Source organism: Punica granatum, chromosome 4 (genome assembly GCF_007655135.1).
Source record: "Punica granatum isolate Tunisia-2019 chromosome 4, ASM765513v2, whole genome shotgun sequence".
In the NCBI taxonomy this organism is placed as follows: Eukaryota; Viridiplantae; Streptophyta; class Magnoliopsida; order Myrtales; family Lythraceae; genus Punica; species Punica granatum.
Genome location: NC_045130.1, coordinates 17117363 through 17133219, shown reverse-complemented (window position 1 = coordinate 17133219; position 15857 = coordinate 17117363). Strand labels below are relative to the sequence as shown.

At 39.6% G+C, this 15857-nt stretch overlaps 1 protein-coding gene and 2 long non-coding RNA genes across 3 annotated transcripts; 2 read left to right on the top strand and 1 right to left on the bottom strand.

Moving 5' to 3' along the window:
• Positions 1–1417: 1417 nt before the first annotated feature.
• Positions 1418–3874, bottom strand: LOC116205122 (RING-H2 finger protein ATL65). The gene has a single exon (XM_031537614.1). The coding sequence runs from the start codon at positions 3834–3836 to the stop codon at positions 2289–2291; it is 1548 nt and encodes a 515-aa protein (XP_031393474.1). The 5' UTR covers positions 3837–3874; the 3' UTR covers positions 1418–2288.
• A 4514-nt stretch (positions 3875–8388) lies between these two features.
• On the top strand, positions 8389–12366 carry LOC116202994. Its single transcript, XR_004156188.1, has 3 exons — positions 8389–8732; positions 9330–9410; positions 10014–12366. It is a non-coding gene; the product is annotated as an uncharacterized LOC116202994 (long non-coding RNA).
• Positions 12367–13717: 1351 nt separating this feature from the next.
• Positions 13718–14693, top strand: LOC116206337. Its single transcript, XR_004156661.1, has 3 exons — positions 13718–13978; positions 14114–14165; positions 14402–14693. It is a non-coding gene; the product is annotated as an uncharacterized LOC116206337 (long non-coding RNA).
• The last annotated feature ends 1164 nt before the right edge of the window (positions 14694–15857 follow it).

Here is a 15857-nt window from a genome sequence, read left to right as displayed (position 1 = left end):
CCAGAATGGGTTTGATATTTTTTCATTTTTCTAACTTATGTTTTTAAATTAATCTCAGTGACAGCACAGACACAGGAGGGCCTCAAGTACGTAGGAGAGTGCACGACCAACGATGAATGCAAAGCTTATTGCGAAACTATTTTGAAACTCTTTGGAGGATTATGCTTAAACATTAGGGGAGGAGCACCCAAATCTGGCTGTTATTGCATTACCAAGTGAGTCGTCGGTTGCATTCGTCGAGTGTGCTCAGTCTTTAGCAGGCTAAGTTCCAGTGCTCGACTGGTTTTGGCTTTCTTATCGGAATAAGATGCTCCTGCATTTGTATATGCGGTGCTGGTGGCCATAATGAAACGTGTTTTTATATATGTGTCGATTTGAACTACTTTTCGTCCTCGGCATACATATCCAATTGAAATTAAAAAAAAAAAAGCAAAAGACTGATGAGACTCACGAAGCAAATATTTAACTTAAACTCATTAACAAAATTTCATGCTTGAGACAAAGTTGACATGAATTATTGGTTAGTCCTCTAGTCATTATAAGCCTTACACTTTGTTTGTGATTTTTCAGTGAGGGAAAATAGGAGAGGAGAGGAGGTGTGGAGAGTGAAGGAGAGGAAATGGGGGGAAATGAACTTGTTTGAAAGTAATTAGTAAGAAAGATGAGAAAAAGAAGTGAAAATTAGAAAAAAAAAACTATAAAAGTTTTTAAAAAATATAGGATTAATAACAAAAAGTGCACAATTTTTTTATATTTTAACGATTCTAGTACGAATTTTTTTTCTTAATCTAAAAATGGACAAACTTTCGATTTATTTATTCACCTTTACTCATCTCTCTTTGTAATAATATTTTAAACTTGCGTAATATTTTTTTTCTCTTCACTCCTCTCCTCTCATTCATTTTCCTCCATTTCCTCTCCTCTCCCTCCCTAAAAAAAACTCCCAAACATGGTGTTAAAGAGATTGAATAAACTTTTGATTATGATATGATATAATCCCACGTATGGAAATAAATCTAGTAGTCCCTAAGGGTGTTTTTGGGAGTTGAATTTGAAGGGAGTGTGTTTCCTTTTAAATCCCTCATCTTTCCCTCTCTCTCAAACAAATCTCCGAAACAAAAGGAGAGCACTCTCTCTCCAAATTCTCTCCCTTCAAATCCAACTCAGAAACGCAGTGAGGATCCGGAGGAATTTCGTCGTAGTAAAAATCATAATCTTATCTAATGCGGAGAATCATCATGAAAGAGTCCAATTGATTGGGTTTCGGATGTTATTTTATCATGCCGGACGTTAACCATCGACAGGATGGTAATCCATGTCTTTCGTAGTTGCGCTAATTGGCTTGGGAATTGGGTGTTTTACCACCGATGGGATTGGAATCGTGAGGTAGATGTCTGCACAAAATGCCACGCCCAAGTTCGGCCCAAGAAGCTTTTGGAACCAAATCCAATAATAACAAAGTATTAGCCCTTAAACATATCAATATTTGCATATGGTCTGTCGTCTCACAATAGCGTAACAACAATTTCATGTGTTGGAGCCGATCGAAGTCCCCTACGCATCAGCATACATCTCCGTGCACCATGTTCGATCCATATAAATGTGCAGTTGGGAAGAATTCGATCGGATGAATGCGAAATCATTTGATGAAGAGCACAGGAGCGGCACATCATTGAACAAAATACTGGCTCGGGGATTCCTGGATGATCTAATTCGATCATTCGAGGACAGCCTTCCCCGACTGCCATATCCGATAAATCCGATCGGATCCGATAAACGTTTGATCCCAGCCGGTGAAAATTTGGCATGGAAAAGGGGGACCCACGACAAAAGTGGCCATTTAAAACCTCACCACTCCCACCATTATTGCCCCATTTTTTGCTCTAAACACCGAAATGGCGCAGAGGTCGTCTCCCCCCTGCCATTAATGACAACCTTCATTTTCCTTCCCTCCTCTTTCTTCTCCTTCTTCTCCTTCTACTTCCCTCTCCATTATCATATCAAGTAATCAACCTCTCTCTCTCTCTCTCCGATTTGTCACGCAAAATTTAATGCTCGTCTCTTCCCTCCATTAATTTCTGCTCTCTTTTCGAAAAACAATTGCAGACTCCATTAAATCTCTCTCTCTCTCACTGCGACCACCTCCCTCCGCCATTAAAGCCCCCTCATTTCAGCCTTGAACCCAGCTCGCCCCCACCGCCCCATCTCCCACCGTTCACTCCCCAGCTCCAACCTCAGCCGTCCACGTGTCGGGTTTCATTTCCCTCCATCCGAATTATTCCCTCGCCTCACCTCCGGTTGAACCTCTCCGGCGACAGCAGCGCCTCCGGGTCCCCGCACCTCAGCCGGCTCGACGACACCGCCACCCCCGACCTCCCTCCGAACATTGGGCTCATCAGCGACTTGCTCCGCCTCGACGACCCACCTCCCCCTCCGCTCCCGAAGGTGGAGAATCTCACGCTCGACTCCGACAGCGGGAAGAACCCGCGCCGCCGGAAGAACGGCGATTTCATCCCCCTGTAGTATCGGAACGAGAATACCCTAGGCTTCGACAGCGACCCGAACGGCGACGGCCGCTTGCTCCAGAACCCCCCGCCGCCGCTACGGCGGTACCTACAGGGGGATGTCGTCGCAGGCTCCATCACCAGCATCCTCTCTGACGCGATGCTTCTCTCGAACCCGAAGGAGTAGGATCTCTTCAGCATGAAGTCCCTGAATCGATCGTCGGATCCCGGGTTCACCCTCCTGGGGGACGGCTCCTCGGTGATCTCTCCAACAGCCGACGCCGGTGCCGCGGTTTCGTCGGATTCGAGGTCAGCTAAGGTCTCCTCTATGATGATATCCCGGAGGATTGGGTCCTCGTCGAGGCTGGGGCGGATCCTGGCGGCCATCAGAGGGGTGAACGGAGAATCCGGGCGGAATATTCCGGCGCGGCAGAGGGGGCAGTTCGCGTGGGAGCGGAGCCACATATCGATGCAGTCCACATGAAACGCGTGGGAGCAAGCGGGTAGTGTACGGACGTAGTCGTCCTCCTCGAACTCGAGCAGGCACACTGCGCACTCCCTGACGGCGGTCCCATGTTTGTTTGCTTTCGAGGCGTAGAGGGAGAGCGGGATTGTCTTGATCACAGCGTCGTCGAGTCCGTAGGGGGAGTAGTGGAAGGAGGGGTCGTGGAGGGGAGAGTCGAAGAAGCCGGTGGTAGGCGGGGAACCAAGGTCAACGGATGAGGCGGAGCGGTGGACCCTGCGGCGGCGGCGCCACCTGGAGAGCCGGAGGAGGTGGCGGGAGATGGGGCGGAAGTAGAAGACGATCAGGAAAGCCGTCGCCACCACAGCCACCATGGCGATCAGCGGAGGGCTGAAGCTCACCGGTGCCCTGGAGGACGGCGGCGGGGATGGTGGGCGAGGAATTGAGCTAGCCGCGACGGTGGCAGGGGCTGCGAATGGGGATTGCGAAGGAGATGGAGATGGAGTCGGGGATGAGGCCCAGAAGGGAGAGGGAGGGAACGGCGGATGTGCAGGGGAGATCATGATCATCAAGACGGAGCCGACATGGTCATTGCGGTGGCTGTGGGTCCACTGGTGGCTCCGACGGGCAACGGGTTCTAGTCTTCCTCTTCTTCCCCTTCCTCCTCCTCTTTCTTCTGAGTGCTGGTAACGGCGGAAAGGGGGAAGAAAGAAGAGGTTTTGGTGGGTTTGAATGTTTGACTGCTGATGGTGGTGGAGATGGTGGGTGGTGGTGGTGGTGGTGGGGGTAGTATCGTCTTTTCGCTCCGTTTCCTTCCTTTCTTTCATACGATTTGTCGACGGAGTCGTGGGTTTTTGACACGTCAACATTGCTGAATTTAAGGCTCCCCAGGGGAGGGGGTTTTATCAGGTGCGGCCGGCTTCACCCTTGCACGACCCGAGTCGCAGCCTATTACCTTTGGCCTACTGCGCACTGAAACTGGAGCGGTACACGATTGTGATTGGTCAGACTATTGATTTATAAAATTGATTAATAAAATTATTTAAGAGTAAATTGACAAATTCATCAACGAGAAATGGATTTTGTCGCAAATACACATTGATCTATTTTTTACATCAACTTGACCTTCGACCGTTAATATTTACATCAGTCTAGTCCATCCGTTACCCTTCTGTTAAAAAATGGACGAAACACATTAAAAAATTAATTTTTAATTCATTTTATGATTTTTTTAATTCTTTAATGATATGTTTTATTATTTTAATGCTATTTTCATCAGAAAAATAAAAATAAAAAATTGAAAACTTGGAAAAAAAAAAATGACTTTTACGAATTATACACACCGAGAGAGAGAGAGAGAGAGAGAGATGGGAGGGGGTGCGTGCGGGAGGGAAGATCGGCGGGACAACCCTGTCGGCTATCACCCCCAATTCGATACCGGTGGAGAGGTAATCCCTTCGGCTATCACCCCCCAATTCGATATCGCAGATGGGACGTACAGCCACAAGTTGTCGGTGCAGAGGAAGAACCTGGCCTTCGCGAGCTCGAAATCTGGGAAGTTGGACGATAGGGAGGGAGATCTAGGAGACACTGAGCTCGAGATAACGACAAAAGATATGAGTAGGTTGCCGTCGATTTCAATTTTCTGCATCTTTAGAGTCCAATTTCGAGTCGGGTTTGGTTTCTGTTGGGAAATTTGGCTGGAAGCTTTTTAGTTTCATTTTTAGTTTTTTTTTTCTATACGAATTTGTGTACGTAAGAGAGGATACTTCAGATGATGTGTTTTGTTGATTCTTTGTGGGTAAATACAAACATCGATTCTTGACTCGACTCTATGGCTGATTAATTTTATACTCTCTCCTCTTGCTAATCGTCTTCTGCACTGTTTTTTTGCATAAAAAATGGTGTGTGATTCAACTCAAGGAAGAAACTTTTCCTTTCCATTCTTTACATTTGAGGCTACGGTTTTGTAAGGAGTGATGAGCATTTATCAGTCCATCAATGAATGGAAGTCTTCTGAGAGCTCATCATCATCAGACTTCGTGCTTGATGGTAGCGCAGACAGGTGATGAAAGAGGGTTGGGAGTAGCCCATCGGAATGGTCGCCGAAACTCCTACGAGTCACCGGCGATCTTCCGTCGATATGGGCAGGTGGGGACCTTCCTGATTCAAATGAAAGAGAGATAGAGGGAGAGAGAGAAAGCAATAGAAAAAAAAATTAATATAAGTACTGGAAAAGAGAGAAAGATTTCGTCCATTTTTTCACGAAGAGTTACGATGATGTAAATGTTATCGATCGAGAATCGGATTGATGTAAAAAATGATTTGAGATGCATTTTAGAAAAACCCCATTTCTCGAGGACCAGTTTGCAGTTTACTCATTATTTAAATGAGAGAGCATGATAATATTTCAAGAAAAAATGAGAAAAATATTGTGGGATGCACCAAATACTAATGTTTAAGGCTCCGTTTGATTTTGAAGTTGGAATTTTACTTTATTTCACTCCAATCTAATGGGACAAAAGTATTTATTATAAATATAGTAAATGAGAAATTTATTATTAAAAAATTAGTTATAATAATAATTATTAAAATGTATATGCGAGATTTTATTATTAAATGAAACAAATAATAAGTAGATATTTATATGATGTAAAAGTAGTTGAAAGAATTTATTAGTAGAAAATTAGTTGTAATAATGGTTAGAAAAAAAATATATATGAGAATTTATTATTAAATGAGAGAAAAAGACAAAAAAAATAATTATTATTACATATTGAATTAAGGGAAGAATAGAATGGAGCAGAGTAAAGTGGGATTTCAACTCCAAAGGAAAATGTCCAACAATTACAGAGACGGAAAAAAATAACAAATCCATTGAAATCGGTGTAAATGAAAAGTTACATGTGACTGAAACACATCAGATAGACACAGATACAGTTAAAGAAATCCTTATAATTGCTGTAATCCGTATTTAATCTCTTGCAATTAAACTCTATATGAACCCCAGCAGATTACCGAATACTTAAATGTTACACATCAAGAAGAAATCTCCGAGCCAAAGGATCCCTTCTTAATTTGGGTTTTATTTGTAATTGCGTTAGAATCACGATTGCATCGACCTAATTTAAAAATCATAAGGTGCGTTTAAATTTGCTTTGCCAGGAACTTAACTCTGAGCCAAGAGACACCCGACTCAACACAATTGGACCCTACCTGCCAATAGATGTATAATATTCAAGACAGATTCGTTTTTTTACTGATATAAAAAAAAAGGTCTAATGTATCTTATATTATCTCATACTATTATATAAACAAAAACTTCATATTGTAACCATTTTTGAAATTCACCAAACTTTCACTTTATTATAAAATTTAAAAATAATTTAATTTAAAAATCATAGGAAGTGCCCTTTTGTCTTTTGACAGGCACTTTCATGGAAAAAGAAAAACACCCAAACACAACAAATTCGTTAACTGTGGAAATGGGAAAAGAAAAAAATCTTAACAAAAAAAAAGAAAAAAAAACTTCCATGAATCCATCCGTCCACAAGATCTAGTCTGAAATGCTCTCTGAGTACTAGAACAGGTAAAAAAAAGGAAATAAAGGAGATTATGATTTTCTGCAGTAAACTGCCAATAATAAGCTTGAGAAAGGAAATTTACTGCATAATAAAAGATCCAGCAAAACATATAAAAGTGAATTAATCAAATAAATAATGAATATATATATTCTTTTATAAAATAGAGGGAAAAAATGTAAGTAAATCCGCGCATTATTAATTTACCAATTCTCAAATTAAGGAAAAAAAAAACATCAACGCTCTCTTGAGTGCGTAAAGGAGAAAATTCTTATACGAAATCTATCCATTTCCTTAGGCAAATCTATTAAGACGGATATAAATGGTATAATACTGCAATAATTTTAATTGTTAAACCGATAATTGAATTTGCTCCCAATCTCTGAAGCAATTACACGCACCCATGCGCGTGGGGGCTAGTTTAAGATACGAAAATATTTCATAAATTTATGTCGATATGCTTTAATTTTCTTGTAAATTATGGTAGGCAGTAGGAAGACTCAGATGCATTTTATTTTTAGTCTTCTTGGGCCCTTCTACCCCTTTAAATGATGTAACAAAAAAACCTTTTGGTAAAAAGAAAATGACGTGTTCCTAAATTACATATTGAGAATCAAAGTGAATTGATTCCAGTGTAATACTTATTACTTATTCTCTTAATTAAAAAAGATTTTGAATTTAAATATTGTAAAATGAGAAAATTCACATCATAAGAGTTTTATAATTTAATAGGCTGATCCGATTCCAACTGTATCTGTCAAAATGTTGAATTTTTTTAATACTAATGTAAAAGAAAAATGTTGTGGGGGTGGGGTTCCCTGCCTTTAGATAAAGGTTAATGGATGTGGTGGCCCAACAAATAAAGTTCTCCAATTCTTTTCAACAAAATCAAAAAAGGTTGCCGTGCATGAAATGAAAGCTTTTCCATGCACAGGCAGAGCTAATTTTAAATCAGCAGACAGATAGTCATGTTTTAACTAATTTTATTAAAATAACAAATAAATTTCGATTTTGATACGTTATTCTATGTTCTGATCGAGAGAGGGGAAGAGATTTCTAATATCATTTTATTCATAACGAGTTTTAGATTTTATTTTGCTCACTCGCCTTTCATTCCCTTTCCTTCCATCGAGACGAAGCCTAATGGTGTCTATCTCAATCTTGATTTTTTTTCTCCTCATATTGGTAATATGAATCCATTTTGCATTGATAAATAGTAATGTAAACCCACTTATTAGTTTTAAAACTTCACATTCGGACTGATTCGTTTCTCATAAAAAAATATTGAACCGTGCCATAAAATTTTATACAAAATAAAATAACCTCGTCACTTAGCAGAGTAAGCTTTGACTACTATAAAAAAAAAAAGCTGACCGTATCTGATTTATCAATATTGATGTGACGACCACTGTTAGCCATTGTCTTGCCTTCTTTCTCATTTTTCCACATGTGATCATGTCGCAATTGAGCCAACTTGCACGCACTTCGATTGGTTCATGTCATCAGACGAGTTAAAAGCAGGCCATTTTAAGTCCAGTATAGGAGGTTCCATGATAAACCATGCCTGTGAATGCTACACAGACAACCACCAAGCTTCCGCTCCTTAAAATCGTTGCCAATATATATATACATATATATGTATGTATGTATGTATATATATATATTCGAATAAAAAAGAAAGTATAGTTTTTTTAAGAATAATAATTTTCATCACAAGTTAAATTACAGAGAAGTTGTATGATCACTGAAACAATTGGTAGTTGAATGGTACATAAATTGCCGTCAGTTTATATAGCTACTCCAGCCGATCCACACAATGATCACTTTCGGTCAACCCAAGTGACCTGTAAATGCATATAGAATAATCATTTAACTTTTGAAGCCCTCACCCTGACAATCGTGCCGGCACAACGGCAAGCTTGGCTCCACCTGCTAAGTTTCGGCATCAGCACAATTGTCATTATTAGAATATATTTTGATATCATTAGGATACTCTTGCATTAACTTTTCCCCCTTCTTTTTGACTTCAGACTGAAGTCTTCAGTCGATTGTCTCTTCTTATTGTTGTTCTCCAGTTCAATCGACTCACTCTTTGCTCTAACCTCCAATTACTCCGATTATTTGCTTCTTCGTGCTTTATTCCGGCTTCTTAGAGCTTCCTCGAGCTTCTTAGAGCTCTGCTTGGTGAGTCAGCTTCTTCGAGCTTCCTCGAGCTTCTTCGTTCTGCTTTGTTTCATCTCCGTCTTCCTTCTTTTTGGCGAGTTTCTTTTTTCTGTGCTGCTTTGTTTCTCACCCGACTCACCCTCTTGAGTTGTTCTATCATCTGTTCTCGGTGAAACCGAATGTTTCGTTGTGTTGCTTTTGTCCGTTGAAGTTGGATTTCATTCCTTTTCTTTCCTTTTTGATTATGTGCAAGCTTGAAAGCTCAGAGTAGCAAGATGAATTTGCATTCGAAGTTCAGGATTTGTACTTTAATTGATAGGAGAAACTAGGATCCTGTAATATGTCAATTTTGCTCTTTGAAAGAAGCAAATGGGGTCATACCTATAGTGTTTTTGAAAGTTATATTTTTTATTAGGTAATGAATTTGTTTCAAAATTTTCGAAGCTGTAGGCCTACAAGGCTGCAAGGTAGATCCCATTAGGAAACATCATGGAGTCAATTATGCTCTTCATATGGTTGGAACCTGATTAGCAAATCTGGGTCCTTACAAAAGGCTTAATTCTTCATTCTGATCCCAACTCTTGGGATGACTTTCCCCTAACAGAATGTTTGAAATAGGTCAAAGAACTTCCTGGAGGTGCCATTCTCTTTGAGGTGACATGCAGATGCTTCTGATGTTCTATACTCAGACTCATTCTGGTTCGTAAACTACTCTCTGTCTTGTCGAGGTTATGATTCTTTCATTTTGTTATTTTCCCTGAGTTGTTGTATGGAACTTGAACACTATGGGGTAGGTAAGAACAATATGATATGTCTGTTATATGACTTTATTGAGAGACAGTGAGAGAATTTGTTGCTACCGAATTAAAGTTATGCTCACTTGCTTGTTGTTGTCAGCTTTTTTGATTATGGGATCTGATTCAGAGTTTTGAATTGCTGCTGTAATGTTTTGTTTCTATAATATTTTTGTTGTTTCCCGTCGGTTGTGTTAGCTTCAGAGTTTCCATTTGATGATTGTTGTTTTGTTTTGGATTTGTTTGATGGTTAGTTATGCATAGTTAGTTTATCTACAGAGGTACTTGTTTAGTTTATCTATTTTTCTCGTTTGTAATTGCCTATTGGTTGCTTATGTCTTATTTATTTGCTACTGAATGCTCGTCTGAAGTCTAAACTGCTGAATGATTGTGTTGTGCGCTGCTGAATGCTTGTGCTACTACTGAGTTGATCAGTTGAGCTGAGTTTGTGTTGATTTGCTGAGTGAGGGACTGCTGATTTTGGGTTTAATAGAGATGGCTTTTGCAGGTGAATCTGGTAATGCATCGGCTAGTAATACCGAAGTAGTGGTCAAATCTAAAAAAAAAATACAAGTGGAGTTAGAGATGATTCGGTATGAGCACACGGTTATGAAGTTCCGAGAGAGAGGTTAAAGATTAACTGCAAATACTGTGACAAGATGTTTCTGGAGGTCCCTATAGATTGAAGCATCACTTGGGATGTACCAAGATTAACGTGGCACCTTGTCTAGTTTTTTTTTTTATGAATAAAAAGGCTAGGTCGAGTTATTAGCCTGCTGTGGCGGCCTAAACTAAGAGAACCTAACCACCACAGAATGTTCCTTTCGCCATAGCTCGCTGAGACTTTAGCCCAATTTGGTCAACGCAGCCCCACCAACACACTAGTAAATTAAGTCCAAAGCCCACTAGATCAAGCATTATGGGTCGGCCACCGCCATCCCATAATACACACACATAGTGGCGAGCTCTATGTCCTCAGTGAGGTTCGAACTCGTGATGTTCAAGTGGAGCGCTTGATGCTTAACCACTAGACCACCGTGCTGGTGGTGGCACCTTGTCTTGTTGGTCCTGATAATGTGAAGAATAATATGTTCACAATTTGTATGTGTTTAGAGGACCTTGCAACGAAGAAAAAATAAGCTAATAGTTGTAGGTTGGAAGATGATGATGTTGTAGACATTGATAATGATGATGAAGATGCAAGGGCTAGTATAAAGAAGAAGGAAAATGAAACAACTGAAATTTCTAGTTTGTTTAAGAAGAAAAGTTTGAATATTCAAAGTAAGCAAAAGCAGTCAACAATTAATCAGATGATGAAGAAAGATTTGAGAGAGGATGTGTGCATGCAGATTGCTTATTTTTTCTATACAAGTGCAATTCCATTTAATTGTGTTAAGAATCCTGAGTTTGAGAAGATGTGTCATTTGATTGGAAAATATGGAATTTGATTGAAACTTCCATCTTATCATGAGATTAGAGATAAATATTTGAGAAAAGAGGTTGATAATACCATATCATTACTTGAGGAGCATAAGGTTGTATGGAGAAAGTCGGGATGTTCCATAATGTTAGATGGTTGGATTGATAAGAAGAAGATGTCCATATGCAATTTCATAGTGAATAGTCCCCAATGAAATAATTTTTTTGACTTCCATTGACATATCATACATATTTAAGAGTGTAGATAAAGTATTTGAGATGATAGATGATATAGTAGAGCAAGTTGAGGAAGAAAATGTAGTTCAAATTGTCACGTATAATGCTGCCAATTACAAGGCGGTAGGTGAGATGTTAATGGAGAAAATGAAAAAAAGTTATTTTAGACTCCTTATACAGCTCATTGCATAGATCTTATGCTGGAGGATTTGGAGAAGAAGATTAAGGTACATGAGCTAACGACAATAAATGGTAGGAAGATCACGACCTTCACTTACTCGAGAACACTCATCATCACGATACTGAAGCATTTCACCAAGGGCAAAGATTTGACTAGATCGGCTGTGACTCACTTTGCTACTGCTTATTTGACTTTGGGATGCCTCTCCGACAATAGAAACGCTCTAAGGACTATGTTTGCATCCAAACAATGGAAATGGAGTCGATTTGCATAGTTAGAAGGTGGAAAGTATGCGGAACGTGCTATTATGGATAACAGATTTTGGAATAATATTAATATAAGTTTGAAGGCTGAATCTCCTCTCATTAAGGTGCTCCGCATGGTGGATTCAGATCAAAAGCCCACGATGGGCTTTATTTATAATGAGATAGAGAAAGCTAAGCTGAAAATCAAGGCAAACTTCAAGGGTGATCGAGAGATGTAAAATTATTTATAAGCTACTATATATTTAGTCTTTAATTATATTTGAAATTTGTAAATATCAAATAATGGTTTGTTTCATACTTTTAGCTATGTTTATATTTGGAAGGTTATTGATGAGAGATGTGAGGTTCAACTTCATAGGTCTCTCTATGCTGCTGCTTATTACTTGAATCTCTAGTTGCATTTCTCTTCTGAATTTAGAGCTAATAGGGAAGTCATGCGTGGATTATATAAGATTATGGATAGGATGCTAGATGATGAAGAGAGGGATAAGGTCGATTTGCAGTTAGAGGAATTCAAACATGAAAGATGGCTCTTTGGATTCTCATCTGCGAAGTCTATGAGGTTCAAGAAGACACCGACAGATTGGTGGGAGTCATATGGTGCTGATACCCCAGAGTTGTAAAGATTCAGTATAAGAATATTGAGTTTGACTTGTACCTTTTCGGGATGTAAGCGTAATTAGAGTGCTTTTGAAATTGTATTCTATGAATTCGTTTTTTTACTATGTGTTACCTTACCAGAGTTCATTTTCATATATCTACTAACTGTTTTGTTTTGCTTAGGTATACACAAAAAGAAGAAATTGGTTGCATCAAAATAAGATGAATGATTTAGTATTTGTGATGTACATTTTGAAGTTAAAAAATAAGAAGATCAGCAAGCAAGTTGATCTTCAAGTGGAAGACATTTCTTCCGATGATAAATGGATTGCGAAGAGGAAACAGAGAATACCACAAATCTCAAGACATAATTTTAACTTGCATGCTCTTGGTCATGGGGATGATGGTGATGAAGAAGGTAGAGTTATTCAAATTGGCGATGAAAATGCAGAGAACATGCACACACAAGAGCATGCCACAGTTGATGACTTGGAGTTTCTTAAAGAAGATGAGTTTGATACTTTGTATGATGATGATGTTGAAGTTGACAATGAAGATTTGGATGAGATTTGATATGTTGATTCTTCCTATGTTATGACTTATGTTGTTAATTTCTTATTTCTATTTCGAGAGTTTAAGTTGAAGTTATGAACTGTGATTTAGACCTTGATTTTCGATAATTTGTAACGATGTCTCGTGTTTTTATGACTTTTTGTTGGTTTGTTGATTTATAGTTTTTATTTGAATGAACAAGAATTGATCTTTTCTGCTCAGAACCGCTCAGGAAAATATATACATATATATATGTATATATGTTTTTTTTAATTACAGATAGAATCTTATGATTCACAATTCAATTCTACGATTCACGATTCCACGACCCTTAACCGATTCTAGGTAGAATCATGATTATGACAACCTTGCTCCGGTTCAGTCGCAGCCCTCAATATAACCAACCTTGTCCACTTCCAGCTTAATAAATCAAATTACCTTGTATGAAAACCTTCTTTTCCACCTTCCTAAAATCTCATGATCTTTTGGGTTTGTAGAAGGCAGTCAGCCTTGCCCTGACTCCACGGATCCAACTTGTGCCGCCTAGTGTAGAATTGACTAGAATATACAATCCTGGCTCTTCTCCACACTTTCCCAAACGCTACTAGAAGAGGTTTATAACCTGGGCACAAGACAGTAGGTCTAAGATGTCCTTCACAATCATTTTGTCGAGCGGTCCCGTGTAATATATCGGGATATCAAGGTGGAACTCACCCGCATGAAGCCGGAGACTGCTAGCCAATCAGTTAAAAGAGATTGACAAGCCCATTGACGATGAAGACCCCATCACTTTTGCTATAGCTGATCTCCCTCGTGAATATGAATCATTTATCACCTCCAATGCTAATGACTTTGACCCTATTTCCTTTGATGTTTTTCAAAACAAGTTGTTGTTCCATGAGAATAGGGTTCAGAAGTTCTATCATTCTCCTACTACGACGACTAACACAGCTCTTCAGGTATCGACACAGCTTGGAGGACGTGGTGGTGCCGTGGACAGCAGACCAATGGAACTCATGAAGGAAAATCCAATCGAGGGGGTGGAAGAGGTGGAGGTCACTTCAACGATAATAGTGTTGGTCGTGGCTACAATTAGCAACAAGCTTTGCCGGGCAATCCTATTGTCGTGGCAATAGTGGTCGTGGCTATCAGAACAATTGTAGAGGTCAAACAACAATTGTTTATGGCTGTGGGCAATCGAGCCAATTCTCATATTCGGTAAGGTCATCGAATAACTTTCCTCCTGTCACTGATGGGATACTAGGACATGCCTCTGTAGTTGTTGTTTGTCAATTGTGCAACTCTGCCGGATATACTGCCCTTCAATGCTAATGCTTTGATCATTATAATCAGAATGATGCTTATTTGGATTCTGTTGCCTCCTCTCACATGGTCCATAACGAAGGTATACTTCAAAACCTTACTCCATATTCTGATTCCACATCTATTGTTACTGCCAATGGATCTGCTTTGCCTATACATAACAGTGGGTCCTTGACTATCTTGACCACTCTCAAACCTTCACATCTTCGGAATGTGCTTCATGTTCGTGGACTTGATTATTATCTTGTCTCTCTTAATCGACTATGTCAGGAGAATAATTGTCATGTGATCCTAACTAATTCTGGTTTTTTGATAAAGGACAATCTCTCAGGGAGGATCATTCTCAGCTGCCCTTCTAAAGGGTCTTTCCATACTGTTCCTTTATCTCGGCCACGGGTTCTCCATGATACCACATAATCGTCCGTAATTTGGCATCAGCATCTTGGGCATACAAATAAGTTAGCGCTCGGAGTCCTTAAGTCTAGAAAGTTAATTCCTATAATTTCCTTCAATAAATTCCTGTAATTTGGGAAAATCATCTCGGTTACCTTTTTCTTACGTGGACCATGTTGCATAATTTCCCTTAGAATTAATTCATGCGGATGCTTGGCATTAATTTGGGATTTAAATATTACGTTATTTTCATTGATGATTTTACTCGATTCACAGGCTATTTCCCATAAAATTCAAATCGGAAGTTTTTGAAAATTTCCAAATCTCTAAATTAAAAATGAAAAATCTATGCAATAGGAAAATCAAAATCTTCCAATGCGATGGTGGTTTGGAATTTAATAATTCTAAATTTCAAGATCTATTTGATAAATCAAGAATTAATTTTTGTATGACATGCCCACATACTTCGCAACAGAATGATGTGGCAAAAAGGAAGCATCGTCACATCCTTGACATGGTCCGAATATTTCTTGTCCATAGTCATCTACCATACCGATTTTGGGTTGATGCTTCACTAGCAGCAGTTTTTACAATCAATAGACTTCCCTTCTATGGTTTTACAAAATTTATCTCATTGTGAAAAATTATTTGGTAAAATACCGAATCATGAATTTCTACGTACGTTTGGATGTGCATGATATCCTAATCATACGCCTTATGCCTTGAGCAAACTTGCACCTAGATCCAAACCTTGTGTGTGTTATTAACTATGCGAGTGAAAATAAGGGCTATCGATGCCTTGATATTGACAACAATCGGGTTAATGTTTCTCGCCATGTCTGGTTTAATGAGTCTCATTTCCCTTTTGCAAACACTAATATTGTCATGACTCGGGACTCTCTTTCCAGTCGATAGACTTCATTTTTGGTGCCCATCCTGAGGATGCACCCTCAGCCCATTGCTACGGTTCAGGCCTTTCCTTCCAAGTCTTAGCCCGAGAATTAATCAGGCCCATCTGATCAGTCCAGTCCAGCCTCCCTCTCTCCATTGCCAAATCCAGCTTAGTCCGTCCAATCCAGCCCATCTAAATCCTCTCTCGGTCCATCAACCTCTCCGCCCAATCTGTCCAACCCTCGGCCCACGTTACCTTTTAGCCTACTTGCGCCTGTACAATCCAGCCCGTCCACTAACTCTCAATCCGATCCAGATTCCATTGATCGGAAAAAAATCTAACCTGAGGTGCGCAATCAACATCATATGATCACCCGTGGAAAATCAAGAATTGTCAAACCAAATCCGAAATTCTCTTTTCTAGCGACGTCCCCTACTCCGGTCATGGAACCCACATGTTATTTGCAGGCAATAAAGATCCAAATTGGTG